At 38.4% G+C, this 19,845-nt stretch overlaps 2 protein-coding genes across 2 annotated transcripts in view; both read left to right on the top strand.

Moving 5' to 3' along the window:
- Positions 1–17,081, top strand: part of LOC308688309 (uncharacterized protein) — a 94,299-nt gene extending 77,218 nt beyond the window's left edge. The window contains exon 4 of the mRNA XM_081361289.1: positions 16,451–17,081. Coding sequence (XP_081217415.1) covers positions 16,451–16,531 — 81 coding nt within the window. The 3' untranslated portion in view covers positions 16,532–17,081. The remainder of the gene's footprint in view (positions 1–16,450) is intronic.
- A 1,846-nt stretch (positions 17,082–18,927) lies between these two features.
- The window catches only part of fbxw7 (F-box and WD repeat domain containing 7), a 72,303-nt gene continuing 71,385 nt past the window's right edge, over positions 18,928–19,845 (top strand). The window contains exon 1 of the mRNA XM_081361286.1: positions 18,928–19,271. Coding sequence (XP_081217412.1) covers positions 19,056–19,271 — 216 coding nt within the window. The 5' untranslated portion in view covers positions 18,928–19,055. The remainder of the gene's footprint in view (positions 19,272–19,845) is intronic.

The following is a 19,845-nucleotide window of genomic DNA, read 5'->3' as shown; positions in this document are numbered from 1 at the left end:
GTGGAAATGCAGCTATTGGAAAGGGATCACTTTTAAAAGATGTAAAATGGTTGTCCAAAAACAAATCGGACATTCTCAACAAATTGGAATTGGGCATCAAGACCTGCAGTATAAAGCTGGCCTTGTAGACTCAATGGTACTGAGCACATCTGTGGCTGTTGTCCTGTTCCCCTTGGCTAGATCAAGATTTCATTAATAACGTGAATAGGAATGCTGAAGCTTTGTAAATGAGGTCAATCTAAAATATTTTCCTTAAGGAAATGTGGTTTCAGTGTGTTTTATCTCTGTTTGGTAATTATGCATTCAGGGCTTTTCATAGTATGCTAATGTTGAGCTCTTGAAAATGCTGGGTAGAAGTAACTGGGTTTTAATGTCAAATTTGTATTCAAAAGCAATATCCTGTAACTGATAGTGTTTGCGTTAAGCTCAGTAATGATTGAATTCCCTCATGCAGGACAACAGAAAAAAAAGTGTACAATTGAAGCACTTTCTCATCTGACGTCAGTTCCTCAAATCAAAGTCTTGACCTCAAGGTTGAATTTAGCAGGACTGAATAAATGATCTTGGACAGCAGTTCCACATAAACAAACTTTTAATGGTAGGAGATGAAACCTGACCCCAAAAATGTCTTGCCTTGCTGTTTGGTTCCTGATTAGCTACATTTTCAAAGATCCCTTGTAGGCAGCCTATTTAAAAGTGAGTTTTGTCACTCTGAAAGACTCAAGAATTGAGTCGGTCGGTCGGTCGGTCGGTTAGTTTTGTTTTTAGTTGTTCTTTGTAGTCTAGCCAAACATGATTTGTTTTGGTAGAAGCATGTTAAGTTTTTTTTGTTTTCTTTTGTTTAGTTCAGTGATAAACAGCTGTGAAAGCTTGTCTTTAACAAGTGACTTTGCATTTTGGAAATTGCTTAGCTGGTTAGAAAATGTTTCTGAGCACCTGTGTTGAAATGGCTGCCTTACTGAGCGCTTTAAATTGTTCAGCATTCCTTTTGACAAATGTAGAAAGGCTCCAAAATTAAACTTTTTAATATGCCAGGGAATAAAGGAATTTATTTATTTATTTTTTACTACTGAGTTTGTCACAGTGTTCACTCAGTTCCATTTTCAATTGGTCTCCTGTCTTTTTTTTTTTTTCTTACTCCCAGCTATCTGCTCAAAGTTTGTGGACTTTTTGTGCTTATATTTAATAATAATCATGCAGCAATCTGGTGTGTTGTTGTTCCCTTGTGGTCATTGTTCATGGTTTATGTAAGGTGTAATTAGCTCAAGCCTTTTATGTGTTATGTGAACTGTGAGCCTCTTCAGATCTGTACTGAACCCTAGCCATGGGTTTTATAGATTCAAACAGACTATTGAATCAGGCAATGGATAAACAATCTGAAAAATGAACAAGCTGGAAGTAAATGCCCAAAAGGCATTCCTTAAATGAAGTCATTAATTAAACATGAACTGATTAGAAATATATATTTTCCCTTACCTACCCACAAAAACTTTTCTTCCTCTCCTTTTCAAGAAGCTGGTATCATTGAGGATTCAAAGATTTTTCTGTGCATGTCCCAGAGTAAATTGATGGTTTTAAATGGTAAATACAATTTCATTTCAGTATGGCTAAAACAAACTGCTTTCACTCACATTTTCCCTTTAAAGCTATTGCCGTCTGAGACTAATTTAGGGAATTTTAACGACAGATGGTTAATTGGCTTTAAATCCTTCTATTCTCTGAAGTTCTTGCAGTGTCATTTTAGGCCACAGTCCTGCAATGTAACTACTACGACAGCTGTCTAATGACAAACCAATAGAGTACAGCAAATGATGTGTGTTTGTGAGAGAAGGAGAGACATTCAGCTAAAAATGTTGATGTTAGCTTGTCTATTCAATGAGTCGTATAGACTGGCATGTAGAAATACTCACTTGGCTAAAGGTGGTACGGTTGTTTGAAGACTGTCCGCATCGGACAACCACATTAAGAGTGCCAAGTGTATTTAAACAGCCTGTGTGGGTTCACAGATGGCCTTCAAAGAAGGGAAGATGAAATGGACATGTTGTGTCTGGTAAGTTGATGTTAAGCCGGTGCTGTCGTCAAGTGGGGTAAGAGGTAGGCCTAATCGCTCTCTGATTTCAAAAAGAGATTGCGGCATCAAAAGCTGCACTTTTTTGATCTGGTCTTAGACTTGTGTTTAAAGAGACATGAAACACTTGCTGCCCTCTTGTATGTTCAAAACCGCTCAAGGGCTGTGTACAGGGTTTTTTTTACACTGGAGAAGTCATGTTAGATTTACTGTATTTGCAGGCATTGCTGGACATTTCTACAGTCTTTGGGATTGAATTTTGGGGTTGTGAATTGGGAAGATGACTGCAATTATTGTCAGCTTTGACATCAGAAATGGCCGGAAAATAAGCAGTTAGCTATAAAGACACCATAACATCAAAAGCAACCCCATTTACTTTCATTTTAAAGTCCCCCTGAGGTGAAAATGAAGCTTTTAATGTTGTTTAAATGGCTATGTGGTGTTTTTAATATGCTTTAAGACAAACCATGTGCAAATTCTTAAGTCAACAGGGGTGTGTGTGTGTGTGTGTGTGTTAGTTAGGACTGGACCCGAATACTCGAATATTCGAATATTCGTTCAGTGGGGTGGTATTCGATTTGAAAATTTGACATTCGAATATTCGTTTTTTTTTTTTTTTTTTTTTTTTTTTTTTGCACACCTGGGATCCCCCGCGAAACGGTTCACATTCGCGCTTGAATAAGGCCGGCGACACACTGGCTGCGTGGCGTAAGCGTCTCAGCTGCGTGGCATGTCCGTTTTTATTTCGGCTCCCATGTTAACAGGTTGGAGTTTGTACACTGCCTGCGTGAGACACGCGTCTCAGGCGCGGCTCGAGCCACGCGGAAAACGCGTGCGTGCTAGAAATAGAATGGACGCCTAAAAGTGTTCCAGCAACGGGAGTGTTCTCTGGCGGACAGAAGTGCTTGCCTGAGCTTGTATTTTGGGTTAAGCTGAGTTGCTTTGACATTGTGGAAAATAGAATAATAGAAACAAAATGTATTAGCCTTTTTACCCGTTATTATCAATCTAAATAAATCTCGTTTTTCTTTATTTAAATTTCGTTTTTTTTCCTTATTTAAATTTCGTTTTTCTTTATTTAAATTTCGTTTTTCTTTATTTAAATTTCGTTTTTCTTTATTTAAATTTCGTTTTTCTTTATTTAAATTTCGTTTTTCTTTATTTAAATTTCGTTTTTTCTTTATTTAAATTTCGTTTTTTCTTTATTTAAATTTCGTTTTTCTTTATTTAAATTTACCCTTTACTGTGTCAGTAATTTGTTAGTCAGAAAAATATTCAAAATATTAGACTAGGCTACCTTAAAAGTATTGCTTAATTTAACAGACCTGTGTGTGTGCGTTTTATATCGCTAGTGCAGTGTCCGTTAGGAGAATATAAGCCCTGCCCGCGTGAGGTGCGCCGCTTCCCGCTCGCGCTGTTCTGTAGTTTACTAAAAGTTGTGGGCGTTACGCACAGCTCAGTGTGGCCCAGGCACGGCCCCAGGATTCCAGTTTTGGATGGGCCAAACCAATTGGGGGTCGGACCCACAATCACTCACCAATCACCAATCACTGCTTAACCTAATAAAAAAATATTGACTCATATAGCCTACTGTTATATTATCTGTGCATATACATAATATATATTTTTTTATAGCTTGATGCTCTTTAAATATTTTGTTGCATTGTTAAAAGTTTCGGTGCGTAGGACAGACCTATCCGCGATCGCTCTCCATGGTTCTGACCAAAGAAGAGCGCTTTGAAATCTCCGTTACGCATCATATGCATCATACCTGGGCTGCGTTTCCCAATAACATTGTCTGTTAGCGCGCTACGAAGACTCATAGGTATAACTTAACTAAAGGTATACTACCACTAAAGGTATATCATGTCTAGGCGTCTTCAGGGCTATCATCCACTCGCGAGGCAGAGGCGCTGAAAGGCAGAGGCGCTGGCGCCCTCCTAGCAACGGCGCTGTTTTTGGTAAAACATGATTTTGACGACTTCATTAAGTTTTGTTTTATAGAAAACTTTTTTTAAAATATATTCGTTTTGTATAAATTGTATCTTAATTTTGATCACACAGGCATAGTTTGAGTCCACCTCTGACAGCATGGAACGGGTTTGTGGTTGCATGGTTTGGAGAATGGACACAACATCCCGAATTGTGTTAACTTCACTCCCTGTACAGATATCCCGCAGTATGTCCAACTCATGACTTAGTCGCTCTCTTGTAAAACCGGTGAGTTTCAGAGAAGTCACATTAACTTTTTTTCCTTGAGCTGCCTCAATGATCGCCTGCTCTCGCCCTGCAGCAACTTGGATTCTGACCTGGTCAAAACGCCTCTCCACTTCTGAGCGCACCAGGTCCAGCGCCTCAAACATCTCCCTTTTCCACACGTTCGGATACACTGAATACAGATATATAACATAAATAACCTTAGCCTACTACAACTGAAAAGACCAATTGTGTATTTTTTATTACAAACATTTACCCTCCACTTCGCTGCACTCTTGGTCATTGGCCTCCTCCTTTTGTGTATAGCGAAAGCGTGCAGGTGTCTTGCTGCTGCGCACTGGATGTGGCGGCTTCAGGCCCTAACACTCTGCATATTGCTTGGTCTTGGCCACGAGGTCAGTGATGGTTTCATCCTGTCGCAGTGTGCCCAGTTGTTTGCAAAGGAGTTTGCCAGCTTCCATGGATCCTAGAGCTGTGACTTTGGTTCCTTGAAGTGATCGTGCCACAGGGGGTAAATAGGGTTAAGCAAGCAAACAAACCAAACACTGTGCGCATATTTGTGGCCTTTGTTAGCAATCCTGCAATTTTGGCACGGGTGTCCCCTTTCACAGCTTTGTCACTCTCCAAGGATCTGAAAGTCTGTATCATCTCTCCGTAGCAGGCCAGCAAACGTGACAGTGACACAACTCTGACGCACCACCGAGTTGGGCAGAGGCCAAGCAAGTTCACAACGTCTCCGGCTCCAAATAGGGACTGATACAACGCTTTTCTCTTTGCTGAATCGTTGATTATAACAGTGACTTCACGCACAAAGTTTAGCGTATCAGCAACAAGACGCACTTCACGAGCCACTTCTTGCAGCACCAGATCCAGTGAGTGATTTGCGCAGTGGACAAAAACAGAGTCGGGACATACTTCCTTCTGTTTAGCTTGCACCCCATTGAACCTCCCTGACATGTTACTGGCTCCATCAAAGCAGTAGCCCTTCAGTCGCTCCAGTGGCAAATGGAGGCGCACCAGGACATCCTTTATGCACAGAAATAATATTTCAGCCGTTGTGTCAGGTGCGTTGTAAAAGCCAAGATAGAAATTTTGAACTTCTAGGTGGTCATTGCTAAACTGCAGACTGATTGAAAATTGTTCTTTGCCACTGATATCTGTTGTCCCATCTGCAGTTAACCCAAAAAAGTCAGTTTTTGATGCTGTTGCTCCAGTTATTCTCAATATGTCATGCGCAAATAGTTCCAGAATCTCATTTTGGATGTTGTTTGACATCCAGTTGTCTCTCCTTTTTAGCCACTTATCAAGGTCAGGATCATCGCGCACTCGCTCCTGCATTAGCTGCCATAGACTCCATCCCGATTGGCATCCCCTCTCAGTGGAAGCCCCTGGCGCCCCAAGAATCTTACGCAGCTGAAAATAAGTTAGAGGAATTTCCGCGCTGTTCTCTGCTCCTTTGCCTTGGCGTCAGAGAGTAGTGCATTTATTGGAGTGTTTTTCAACGCTGCCAATCTTTGGGTTGCATCTAAATGAGTCTTAGATTTCTCATGGTCTCTGATTTTCTCTGTTGCTTTTTTCCAATTTGAAAATCCCTTATCTTTTAAAAACAAACTGTCGGTGGTTGGGCACAGCAGTTTACTTTTGACAGCCGATCTGCACACCCCACACACGATGCCATCACTGTCCGAAATATATTCCAGCCACTTCCACTCTCGGAACCAGGGTGCCCTACAGCTGCGTGCGAAGCTCTCCCCACTTTTTTTTTTGACTGGAAAATTATAATCAGGCGGAGGCCTGAAGGACTGTGCACCTGCATCTGCTTTTTGACTATCCGCGTGTGGCGACGAGGGATGAAGGGTGGCTCATAGTGAGGGTGGCGGTGGTGGGTTCACTCACTTGGGTCAGCTGTCGCTGCTCATCCCGGCGGCTTTCTGCCGGTGGTGCTGCACATAACGATGAATCGGATGTCAAATCCAGTGATGTTGCCCCCCCCTTCTCTTATTTGCTTTACTGTGGGAGCTTTTGAAAAGAAATTTGAAATCTGTTTTTGTGTCATTTTGTGTCATATTCTTGCGGGACTCGCGCCCTTAAATTATGTCTCCGCTGCGGCTGCGGCTGCGCATACAACAACTAACCCTTTCACACGTAAATTTAAAATAATCTGGCTGACCAACCAGCATGAGTTTTTCAAGGCGACCGTTATTTTATGGTTTCCATGGTGACGCCCCCCCTCCGTTCAACGTCTATGTTCTGAACCAAAACGCGGTTTGAAATCGCTGGTGTTTCTGATGTCACAAACTACCTTGTAATAAATCTCGTCAACGAGTGATTCTTTGAGCTGGTATGAGTGGAGGCGGTGCTAATTTGCATATTCATAGAACCGTGTTTACTATGAGGTGAGGGTGTAGAGTTACATTCAGGCTATTTTAAGGAAAACACTTTTAAATGTCTTTTTGGTTTTAATTAGGGCTGGGTATTGACACAAATTTCACAATTCGATTCGATTTCGATTCGCAAGCTTGCAATTCGATTCGATTTCGATTACGATTCGATTCAATATCGATTATTTTGGATATCAGGTTCAATACATGGCAAATTTTCTCAAGGAAAACAAATCTCTTAACTAATGCTGTTAACTATGGGAGTCAGTTAGCCTGTAGGCTTCATTAGCCTACTATAATATAGCTTAAAAATAAGAAAAATTAACTGATTTGTATACAAACACTTAAATTACACTTTTATTTATTTTTATAATAATAAAGTTATATGAAATATAAACATTTAAATGGTGGCTGTCATAAAAACTTGCCAGATTTATTCAAACATGCATTAAAAATAGAAGAACATTAAAAATTATAATGAATATGTAATATGGTGCATATATTTAGCAAAATGCTTCTCTCTAGAGTTCATTTTTCTAGCTGACTAACGAGTTTATGGTCACTAGATATGTTTTTTCTGAGGTAAATGTGACGTTACATGACATTGTTTGCAAGCTGATTTACTGACGTCTTTCCACGGTTGAAACACTGATTTGAGCGATTCCATGTCACATGATACGGATTTCGATAGGTTGTACACTATTTTTTAACACTTTCAGATGCTCATTCATGTTTATTTCGCGCTGTAACTGGTGTTATTAAGGCGGCAGAGAATATCACGTGCGCTCCGCGCTGCTTCTCTTGAGCTGAGCTGCGCCAGAGCGATCTCACGCCACAGCGCCAAAACGGTATTTATGTTTTTGAATTGCGTAATAAAATGGACTTATTTTGAATCTGAGACTTTGTTTCATATCAATAATATCAAAGCACAAAGATTAGTGCGATTTATTGGATGGGATGCACGCAACAATGTTACATTCATTCATCAACTGAAAACAGGATGACTAATCGATTCTTGGGATTTAAGAATCGATATCGTTTCGTAAAAATGAGAATCGATTAAAATCGAGAAATCGATATTTTTTTACCCAGCCCTAGTTTTAATAGATAAAATTGACCGATAATGCTGTACTTTGCCTGATCCAATCGTAACCCAATGGATAAAATGAAGTCCTACTCTTCATAATATCCTGCAGTTATTGTCGAATATGCAAATCCTAATGTGTGTTTGCATTTAAAACTTTTTTTTTAAGTCATGTGCTTCATTTAGACTTCATATGAATGGTGTACTGCCTTTTGAGAGGCAAGTAGTGAAGAGTGTGGTAAACTGTTCCCTTTTAATATACACATTTGTTATATGATCATATAAATTTAAAAGGGGACTGTCCCATTTTTCACCTATTTTTCCACCTCTTTTCACCTTTATATTAGTTTATAGTGATGGTAAGCTTTGCTTTCAAATGCAGGAAATACAAAATGTTAATGTAACTACTAATACAAATTGTTTTTCATATTCTAAATATTAGTCCTTTTTCTGGGATATTTTATGAAATATATTAATAATGTGGAGCAATTTTTTTTGAAGGTGTCTTTTTTTTTTTTTTTTTTTTAATATTAATCTTTCATTATCTCCTTATACATCTTACCCCTTGTCCTGACATAGTTTTTCCCATACCCTGTTTTGTTTTTGTTTTTTGTTGTTTTGTTTTTATTTTTTGATACACTTTCTTCTAATATTAGTTAATAGAAACCATCCTACAATATAGCTGTGCATTAGCATTGTCATTTCTCTTGAGGACAGCTTAAGTGTAAAGTGGCACATCTTACATAAGATGTAGATTTCGGTTAGGTAGGTCAAGAAGCACAAACTCCCATTTTCCCCTCATCCCCAGGTGAGAACAGGAAAGCACTGGCACTTTCCCGCTCTGGGATCATCTGACTGGCACCATCTGTCGGAGCCTGAAGCAGCTTCTTCACAGGAAGAGCGCTCTGAATGTTTCATATGCACGTCTCATTATATATGCCCTTTCTTGGGACACAACACCACACAGTCATATGGCACATCTCTGTCTGAACCACTGTCTGCTTTTCTTGGTTTTTGTAGTGTGAAACTAGGAGCGTGAGATCAAGCTTGTGTAGTGCTGCGAGTGTTGTGTCAGTACAACACGTATAGACTGGTGGTCATTTATTCTTATTTTAACAGTGCTATAAAACAGCATATATATATATATATCTCTTTCTTCTGTACTTACTAGGAAACCAGTTAGAGATGGCCATTTCGGTCGTTTTGTCTGTGCTGGTTTGGTGTCCATTTGTGCTATTTATTTAAGCTTTTAAATTGTAAGTCTATTTACATATGCATCAGGTTGATTTCTTTGGCTGTTGCATTGTGCTTCAGTTGGTTCAACATTTTGCAACATGAACTTTTCTGCTTTAGGATGGTGTTTCAAGGTAAAAATAGCTTGCTTAAAAACACATCTCAAGACCTGTGTGTTCTGTTCCATTGAGTTACATTCCTTAAGGCTGATTTATACTTCTGCGTTGGACCTACGCCGGAGCCTCTACGCTGTAGGCTACACGTTGGTTTTCATTTATACTTCCTTGTAACCATGTTTGTGCATAATTACTGACTGTACTTGTATAACAGTCAAGTCAAAAGTGTTTATTTTTTGTTAATTTAAAAAAAAAAAAAAAAACCTCTACGCCATGAAGAAAACCTCGAGATGATCACAACACGACTAACCTTTTCAAGAAAGACAAATTTGCAAGACACAAATTTTTTTTTTTTTTTATATATATATAATTCTGTCATTTACTCGCCCTCATGTTGTCACCAAACCTGTAGACTGACTTGTCTGAAACATGAAGATATTTGGAAAAATATTGAGAAAAATCAAATCAAAGTGGATCGGACTGATCCATGGAGCACCAAAACACTAGCCAAGCAGCAATAGGGGTATATGCTTATGGTGGGGGAGGAGAGAGTGATCAAGCAAGACATTGGTAGAAAGACTGTTGAAAGAGATAGCTGAGATATTACCAAAGAGGAAAAGGTCAGGGGAATATAATTGGAAGAAGAATGGTTACGATCAGGTAAGAATTAGGACCCACGTTAATACTGGAGCTGAAGCACTTAGTCATTTCCTGTGTTGCATAGTGTGTTTGTTATTTTGGGGGCGGAGCAATGAAGGGAGTGTTTGTTTGGGTGTTGATTTAAAATGTTAACAGTGTTTCTCAGAAATCGCTTGCTGCACCTTTAATAAACAGCTTTTCTTTTTTTTTCTTTTTTTTTTACCAATACAGCCCATGAAGCATTTAAAATAACAAAAATGCAATTGTACAGTATAAAACTAAGTTACTAGATTTTTGTGTAGTTCTGTTATATGAAACTTATCATTGCATTGAGTTTCATTTCATGATCAAGAATGCTAACTGAGTGGATGTGATTGATTTGACAGCAGGGCTCATTAATTGAACCTGTTCCTGCACACGCATGTGGAGGCGGACTGTCACACTGTCAGGGAAGCTGCGTTTGGCTCTGGCATATCGTGCGGTACAGGCGTCGCATGTAGAGCTGTGAATTACTGCCGAGGTGTGTGGGTTTAAGACGTTTCATTGAGCGCTGACATCGTGCCATGAAAGCTTCTGCGCTGAGCTCCAATCACATCGTGTAAATGAGCATTTGTAAGGTTCATGCTTTCTTATAGTTTTACATTTTCTGATGAGATAATGTTTTCAAATGTGCTTAATTGTATTTAGTTTCACCAAAAGTTTTGATTTAGTTTAGTTTTTATGGATATGTTTCTTTATGGATATATATCTGAAGTAAACAAATTATTTTAGGAAAGAAGCTGCATCTGTATCTTTGTGATCGGTATCTGTAATCTTACTGGCATAGAGTGCCATATCGCCATCTGCAGATGGGCTGTTTTCTCCCTCACAAGTGCACAGGTGAGATTCCATCATGTGATGAATACTTCAAAAATGATTTTTGTTTTTGGTTAATTTTATTTCTGTTTCCAGACATGTTTTAAAGCAGTCGTTCTCATCTTTTAGCATGTAACAGTAACATTGGTTCTCAAGCTTTTCGACTTTGAGACCCCCCACAGAAATTAAGCGAAATTGAAACTGAGTAATTAAAATGTGAAGTACCATTTTCTCTGTGGTTTAGCTTGTTTTACAGCTTGGTTTGTCTTATTTTAAAACATCTTAAGCCACCTTGAGGCCCACTTAGAATTTCTGTTCTAGGGGAATAATGATATACAGTGGTTGGACAACAACACTGAAACACTGGCCAATATAGTGTTGGAGGTTTCACACCTATATATGCGCTGCCTGGTGGCCAATCTTCACTGATTTTACATTCCATCAGTAAGAGCAGAGTGTGAAGGTTGAATTAGCTGAGCAATAGCACAGCTGTACATCAACATAATAGGAGACATATCCAAGATCAAAAGAGGACTGTTGGCGCACGTCTCATTGGCTCATCTGTGACCAGGACAGTCTTTGTGGTGTATCGAGAGCTATGGTATCCAAGGTAATGTCAGCAAACCACCACGTAGGACGAACCACATCCAACAGGAGTAACTGTTGACGCAAGAGGAAGCTGCCTGAAAGGGATGTCCAGGTACTAACACTGATATCCAAAAAACATAAAACCACAGCTGCTTACTCGCTGCAGAATTAAATGTGCACCTCAACTCTCCTGTTTCCACCAAAACTGCTCGTTGAGAGTCAATATTCATGGTCGAGATGCTATAGCCAAACCTGCCTGGTGACTCGTTCCAATGCCAAATGTCGGTTTCATTGGTGCCAACAGTGTGAATCTTGGGCTGTGGACAATGTGAAACATGTATTGTTCTCTGACGTCTTTCCCACATCGGTGGGAGTTACAGTTTGGAGAAGCCCCTATAGGCTTAACACCTGGATGGTGTCGTGCCCAGAGTGAAGCACAGGGGTGGATTTTGGATCATGGACCATGTGCACCTAATGGTTCAAACATTATACCATAAATTAATGTATTTATTGAAAGGTACTTAAAATCTCAAGTTGAATTAATTGGGTCTAATACACACAATGACTTGTTACAGAAACTTCCATTTGACATGCCTGACTAATATAACCAGTGTTTGTGTACAAGAGAGAACGAGCACACAGGCAGTAGTGGACACCTGTCCTCTGGGAAACTGTTGGGTGAAGCAAAGTCAGAGGTCACGTAAAGCCTCTTTAATTAGATTGAAGGAATTTCCCTTGCATACCGAGCTGGTTTTTCATTCACTGAGGATAATTACATAGTTAGTAAATATTTCAAGAAAGGTATAATTTTACCACCGTTCAGAAGATTGTGCATCGAGTGAAGTGTTTGAGTGAGTCTGTGTGTGACTGTCATTGTGTGCTCTTCTGGATGAAGGTGGTAGAATACTTCATATGTATGGCTTTGATCGTTTGACTTCTGTAGAGCAGTTTTCAGGCTAGCGCACTGATTCATGTACTCTAAACTCTTCAAGGGTCTGAGTGTCATTCACCAGACAGAACTGAAGGAAACTAACATGAGGTTTACACACTCACAGCCTCATGCATCTATAATCTACAGCTCTCTGCTGTCTTATTTGAATATTTGGCTTTTTTATATTCAGTGTCAGGGTTGTTTATACAGGACCATGATCGCATCTTCTACCAAAAGATTGTGAGTTTCAACCCCATTCCTACAATTAGACAAAAAGCCTAAATGGTTAATCTTGTAAGATGTCATTTTTCACTCCAAAATCAAAGGAAAATTATACATAAAGGCCTGGTTTCACAAACAGGGCTTAGATTAAGTAAGAATTAGGCCTTAGTTGAATTAAAACATCTAGATGCAAAAAACATGCCTTAACAAAAAGCATTACTGGTGTGCGTCTTGAGACAAAACAATGGCTCTGACATATTTTATTGATTCCCAATGCCTCGGACACTAACAATCAATTACTTGCTGAATTGACTCTCCCTCATATTAATAGTCATTGTACTGCTGTGGTCTTAAATATGGTAAATATGGAGTACATTTATGCAGTCTTTAACTCAAGACTGAAGTGAGGACATCAGGTGTTCTCTGACATTATGTCTGGATGGGCAGATGACTCTGTTTCCTGTGAGGTGGACCTTTCTTGTGAAAGCCCTTTAAAATGTTGCCTGGCAACCCCCATTATGTGTAAAAATTAGATGAACAGGTGAAGAGTGACAGGACGCTGTTGCAATAAGGAAACTGCTACATTTTTTGGATAACGAATTGAGGCAGGCTCACCTGTTCTAGCAAGTATGTTACATTTTATGTCACCAAACTAAGAGAATTCAATGCCTGACATGTTACTGCATTTCTAACTCCAAGTCTTTTATTTGGATTTATTTTCTGTGAAAATAATCTTTTTGCATTTCCATGCAGTTCCCCTCTTAATCACATGAGGCCACCAAAGACTCAAAGTTTCAGTTTGAGTTGTGCTTTGATTATCTGATTCTACTTCAGGTATTTCCAGTGAACATTACCATATTGACATGCATGAATCTGTGACAACTTTCCTGGGAGAAACCACAGTAACAGCTAAGCAGCAACAATCCCAGGCCTCTTGGTTAATTTGCCATTTCCAGGTTTGAGCCAGCTGTGACATCATCCTCAATGTCAGCTCTTCTCAGACTACATTCACACTGCAGCTGAATGTGGACCAGATTGTTCTTCCTCATTGTGTTATACATTGTTTTTCATCTGCAAAAACCACAATCTAAATCTGACAGTTTCAGTTTCATGTATATCACTTTTATAAATAGAAAAAAAAATTCAACATGACAATTTTTGTCACTCGATCAACACTACTCAACATTATGCCATTAATGCTCATTCCACAAATAAATTGCAAGGATACATTAAATTGATCAAAAGTGACTGTAAAAACATTTGTTACAAAGGATTTCTATTTAAAATATAAGGTTTTTTTTTTGTTTTTTTTTTTTTGTTTTTTTTTACTTTCTATTCAAAGAATCTTAAGGGTCATGTGACACTGAAGATGTTACTGTTTTTACTCTATCTTTGAATTAGGGACGCACAGAAATGAAGATTCTGGGCCGAAACAGAAAATTCAGGATGCACTTGGCCAAAAATTGAAACCAAAAATAAATAATAAATTATTTTAGTTAACATTCAACAGTCAAATAGCATTTTTTTTCTTGCTAACTAATGTGTTTATGGACATTGAATAGATTTCTTGAGGTAAATGTAACGTTTAGTGACATTGTATTGTTTACAAGCTGTTTTATTGACGTCTTTCCCTGGTTGAAACACTGGGTGATTACATGACAGGACTGATTTTGGTAAGGTATAATGTATCTCTCAACTTACCTTAACTCCAAAACCATTTCGGCTCAAAACCGAAAATAGCTCTTTTGGCTGAAAATTTCCCTACTTTGAATATATGCTAATAAATGCAGCCTGGGTTGAACATAAGGGACTTCTTTCAAAAAACATTAACAAAAATCTTACTAACCCCAAACTTTTGAACTGTCTCAACCAGATAACCTTTTTTTTAGTGCTTTCCTAAATATCTATAGAAAAAATTGCATCAAATCAGCTTTTTTGCTTAAATCAACAATTTCAAGCCAAACTCTTATCAGCATTGCAAACTTTGCCTTATATTTTTTTTCTTTAGCAACTTTATTTGCTCTTCCTTGCCACTGTTGCCTTTGGCTTGCTCAGTTGGGGATATTTAATTAAATTTAATTAAATTTAATTTAATCAATCAATAATACTATTGATCAGCCTTACCAAACGTGGACGTTTTTTTCCACTAGAACCAAAACCTTGTTGTTATTTTGATTGAATACTGTGAAGCTGCTTTGATGCAATCTGTATTGTGAAAAGCGCTATACAAATATACTTGACTTGACTTGACTTAATAAAAACTGCAGAAAGAAACTGTGATTCAAATCCTGCTCAAAATATTATTAGATGTTTTAAAAAAAGCAATAACAAAAAATTCAAATGCCAATGCCCTTGCAAACTGTCCATGTGGAAAACTCTTGTGTTAGAGCTTCACCAGCGGATTGCCTTTTTGTTCTAAATGTGAAATTGTCATAACTTTGTTTCTAAAGAACCTTGTGAAGAAGTTTTTCCCTCAAGCAGCTTAAGCATAAATGATTCATAAGCATTTGAAATTGTAATGGCTCATTTGGTTATTTTACTCTCGAATGAGTCGACTGCAGTTTGTGGCCTGGTCTGGGTGTGAGCACTATAGCTATACCATAATGTAGTTGCATCTCACACACAATAGTCTGATTATTGAATTATTCCATTTTAATGCTGTAGATGAATAAGAATGTGCATTTCTTTTGTCTCTGTAAGAGCAATTTTGTGTTTCCTTTTTTTTCTATTTCTTCGCTGGTCTTTATTAGTAGAATGCAAGTGGACAACTTCCTGCTAAATTATTTTATTTTTCACCTATTAAACTAAAATATATTGGCTATTTTTTTTTTTTCACGATGTCACCCAAATTCCACTCAACTCAACATGAATATCCTTATTTGATGTCATCATCAGTGGTTTTTATTTTCAGTCTGTGAGTGTAAACCTAGTATCGTGGTGAAGTTGAGAGCAGATCTGGTTTATTTAACCCACTGATCAGGGCAGCGAAGGGAAACTGGTAACACTTTAGTTTGGGGTCCAATTCTCACTATTAACTTGTGTTTTAGCTTGCATATTACCAGCATATTGGCTGTTTATTAGTACTTTATAAAGTACATATTAATGCCTTATTCTGCATGACCATATTCTACATCTCCTTATCCCTACCCCTTACCTATACTTAACTCTCTTTCTAACTATTAGTAAGCAGTACATTAGGAGTTTTTTGAGGTAAGTCTTAACTAATAGTGAGTGTGTTCCCAGACTAAAGTGTGACTGGGAAACTGCTATGTGTATGTGTGTTAATGTACCTTTTGCTAGTGAATGGAGAATTGGGTCTTTTCACGTGGTCTGCTTTTCAAGACCCCTGTGACCTTAAGAAATGCCTCATGTCCTCGCTTTTCAGGGGACTGAAGTGAAAGTGTGTCAGAACATGTGTGTGTGTCTGTCTGTCTCCTTGACTGTAGGTCTAATAAAAGAGTGAATAAGGCTAGCCCTCATGTATTTTCTGTCTTGCGGAATGCAAAATATTTGAAGAATATATCAGTTGTTTTTTTCCATACAATGAAAGTCAGTGGGGTCCAAAGTTTTAATGTCCAACAATGTCATAAAGGTAGAATAAAAGTAGTGCATACAGCTCCATTGGTTTGATGAAGAGAGAACAAATTATATAATTGGTAGGTAGACATGCAAGAACCAGTGAGGTTTCTTGAATCAAACCACCTGTTATTTTAGTATTATTTATTATGATATCACATTATTTATAAATTTTTTGAATTAGCTTATTTTTATATTTTCAGTTTTCATTCTAATTTGTTTGTGTGTGTTTATTTTTATTACTTTAAAAAAAAAGTAGTTTAGCTTTAGTATATTTTAGTTTTAGTATTCATTTTAATTCTTTAACTTTATTTTAGTTTTGCCAATGTATTGAACATTTCTTAGTTTTGTTTAAGCTTTATTTCAATTAACAAAAACTATTTAGCCTAATAGTTTTAGTTAAAAAATAACATCACTGCAAACCATTGGAGTTTTATGGTCTGTTTTTACGTTGTTTGCCCATGATTTCCTTTTGTGTGAAGTTGTGGTTTGATCTGTTTTTGATCTCATAAATGAAAATTCCCTTTTCTTCCTTTCCAGACCCTAGTTTCTTCCCCTAACAGCCCTAGAGAGGCTATATTTAAAAAGCGACGGGCATGCAGAATAAAGGATTCCTCCTAACAGAAGGCTGTGCCTGACATTCTGCAGGAGCCAGGGTTAAATCCCTTGCATTTCTGGCATTCCCAGCAATTACCTTGTGCCAGTCATGCTATCGGGCCGAGGCTCAGCAGTGCACATACGGCACATAGTTGTGCGCCATGAGATTAGTTGAAGGCTTATGTGGGTCTGTATGAAGTGAGAGGAAAGAAGCTTTTGGGTTTCCAGGGCAGGTCTAAAAATGAGATCTGCCCTCTCAGGTCAGTTTGACTCCAGAAAACCCTGTGTCTCTGCATCATAGGACAGCTTTATATTCCACAAATGTACATTGTACTAGAGAAATTAAAAATGAGGCCCTAGAACAAAAATGCTCATGGGATCCTAAAATGCTGGTATTGATATTTATCATTATCTTAGTTTTACACTGACCCTTCTTTACTATCTCAAACCCCAAACCATAACTGTACAGTCGGATGAATTTTTCACTGAATCAAGAGCAGTTACTGAATCTGACTTACTCCATGAACTGTAAGTTATTACTTTCCACAATAAAGTTGTGTACATAAGGATTGTGAAACGTAAATCATGTTATTACTAGGGGTGTAACAATACATCGATATGGATCAATGCACCGATCAAACGTCTAACGATACAATGCATCGATGCCAGACGTAAAATATTGATATAAGGTACCTTTGTTTTGACACTCTCCACATCCTCACGTAACGTCCATCTACACATTTTCGCCAAAGCTTGCATTTTCGTTTACTCACCATACTGTCTGCCGGTGTAACGTTAATTTTCTCAGCTGAAATAGACGCCTGACTAGATTGACTGAACCCTAAACACATTTTGTCACAAAAGCCGGTATTGTCCACCGTCAAGGAATCGCGAGTTCATGTTTTACAGCAGAAACTGACACATGTTGTTTGTGAACACAACCCAGTAAGTCAGTTTTAGTGAATCAGCGCGCAGTATTCAGGTCAGGTGACAAGGCTGTTAGTCACTTAGAAAAGATGCGCTAGCTGAGAGGAGTTTCATCAACGCTGACTAAAAGTGATCGAGGATGGATAATTTCAAACTGGATGAACCCGTGATATCTTCTTCGGGGCGTAAAAGGAAAATAAAAGCTGAACTTTTTCACGGAAACTTGCTAAAGCAGCATGTTACAGTGGTGAGGGAAAAGCTCCCTGTATTGTGTGTAATCACAACAACAAAGTTTGTCAGGCGTCTATGTCAGCTGAGGAGATTGACGTTACAAAGATAAACCGAGTGATTTTTATTATGTATCATAACAATTGCTTGGTTTTGTTTAACTCTGAACCATGAAATGTGGAGTTTTTTAAAAGTCTGCTTTTGCTAAAAAACTAACTTTTAATATATAAAAAACATACTTTCAATGAACTTTAATTTTGTGAGTTATTGTAACTTAATCAAAACAACCCCAGCTGCAGTTTGATTGATATTACTTGGAATGCACAAAAAAAAAAAAAAAAACATGATTTATGAATATGAACAAGAACGGAGTTATCTGTTTTTGCAAATGAACTTTGTTGTAAATGTCCCAAATGGGAGAGGGTGTGCAATTTTCAAAGTTTAGTTAAACAATCATGTTATATATTTTGGTTGCATTTGTGAGTTAATAAAAATGGAACTAGTTGTGTAAACTTGGCACATAAAATCTAGATATCCATAAATCAATCGATATAGCCCTGAATCAAATCGTAATCGCATCGCAGAATTTTGGGGTTATCTGCAAATATTGCATCGCTGGCTGAGAGAATCAATATCATATCGAATAGTGATGAACTGTCCAATTTACACCCGTAATTATTACAGACTTCTAATGTGACCATTATGAAAGATAGATTTAGGCACCTCTGCTGCTTAACAGAATTCTGTAGCAAACACTGATTTACAAGCCTTTAAAATGTTCATAGTAGTCAGATAACATATTGAGCACGACTGCTGTCAGTCTACTGATGGCCATTCTAAAATGGGGACTCTTAGACCGTTAAAAAGGCTTTGGCTGTATGCTCATACTACTTTTATTAGGCATGAATGCTGATTTAAACTTAGTAATTAATAATGTAATATTTCACAATGTTGGCAGTCAGTTAGCCCATAATGTGCCTTTGGTCCGTACTCAAGTGGAAGTTGTCATCAAAACTTAGTGTTTTACTGTATAGGTGGAGATGTGAAGTAATACAGTATATGTCTACTTCTGATGTGAATCTCAGAGGGTACATTGCTCTATGGTGGGCTAGGGGAGTAGATTCCTATGCTTGTGTGCCTGGGTGGGGGCAGTCCAGTACAGGACAGCTGCTCCTAGGCCCAACAGACTCACTGATGACATCAGACCCTCTGATATTTTAAAAGGGGCCACAATCCAGGGCAGCAAACTTGGTGTGGACACTTAGAGCTGTTGTGTCTCTTAAAACTCAAAAACATTCTAGTGAGTTCTAGGGGAAATCAGTGATTCAGCCACTGAACAGAATCCCACAAATTTGCCTCCTCTGGGATATGACCTACTAGCCCTGGGTTGGCAATGCTGCGGCATTGCCCCATTCCCCGTTTCTCGTCATCCAGCCCGAGGAGAAAGATGACCAAGTCCTCGGGCAAGGAGAAGGCTCCCCTGGAGAGCCAGACACTGGATCTGGCTGACCCCAAGGAGGTCACCAAGGAGCCTATACCCCCACAGAAAATCCTCAAGATCTTCAGCATCAACATCATAGCTCAAAGTCTGCCCTTCTGTCGCAGACGGGTGAGTCCCAGGAGTCTACACACGACTATGCCCTAAAGCATGCCCATTTTAATGCCATATGCTTTGGTCAGGAATTAAGTTCACTTTGCTACAATTGTCTTGTCAGGATGTTTACTTGCATGTGTAAATGAGCAGATGCGTTCTTGGTCAGAAATGTGTATTTGTTATCACAGATGTGAGGTGACGCAAGTCTGTACTGGGTGTTTTAATTCTGGTGATTTTAAAACTATACTATTTTACTTTAAACATTTAGATCTTGAATAATACCAGTTTATACCCATTTTTTACTGGAAAATATATATTTACTTGACTCCTTCGGTTTATGTATAAGATTTCGTAACTGTTCCCCAGGAAATTTCAGTCATAGTATTTATTTTGCTTTTGGATTTTGAATGGAATCAGTGCTGTTTAAAATGCATCGGCAACTGCTGGGATAGTGAGTCATTGTTCAACCTTCAGCCTCCCTGTCGTTCTTAAACCAACAATAGCAGTAATTGCTTGGGCACAGTCAGAAGACTCAATATAGCAGCGCTGGTTTGAGCATGTCATCCTGCTACATTGATGTCATTTTAGT

The sequence above is a fragment of the Scardinius erythrophthalmus genome, assembly GCF_964197995.2.
Source record: "Scardinius erythrophthalmus genome assembly, chromosome: 3".
In the NCBI taxonomy this organism is placed as follows: Eukaryota; Metazoa; Chordata; class Actinopteri; order Cypriniformes; family Leuciscidae; genus Scardinius; species Scardinius erythrophthalmus.
The sequence above is the reverse complement of the archived record's forward strand: the minus strand, read 5'-3'. Positions and strand labels throughout refer to the sequence as shown.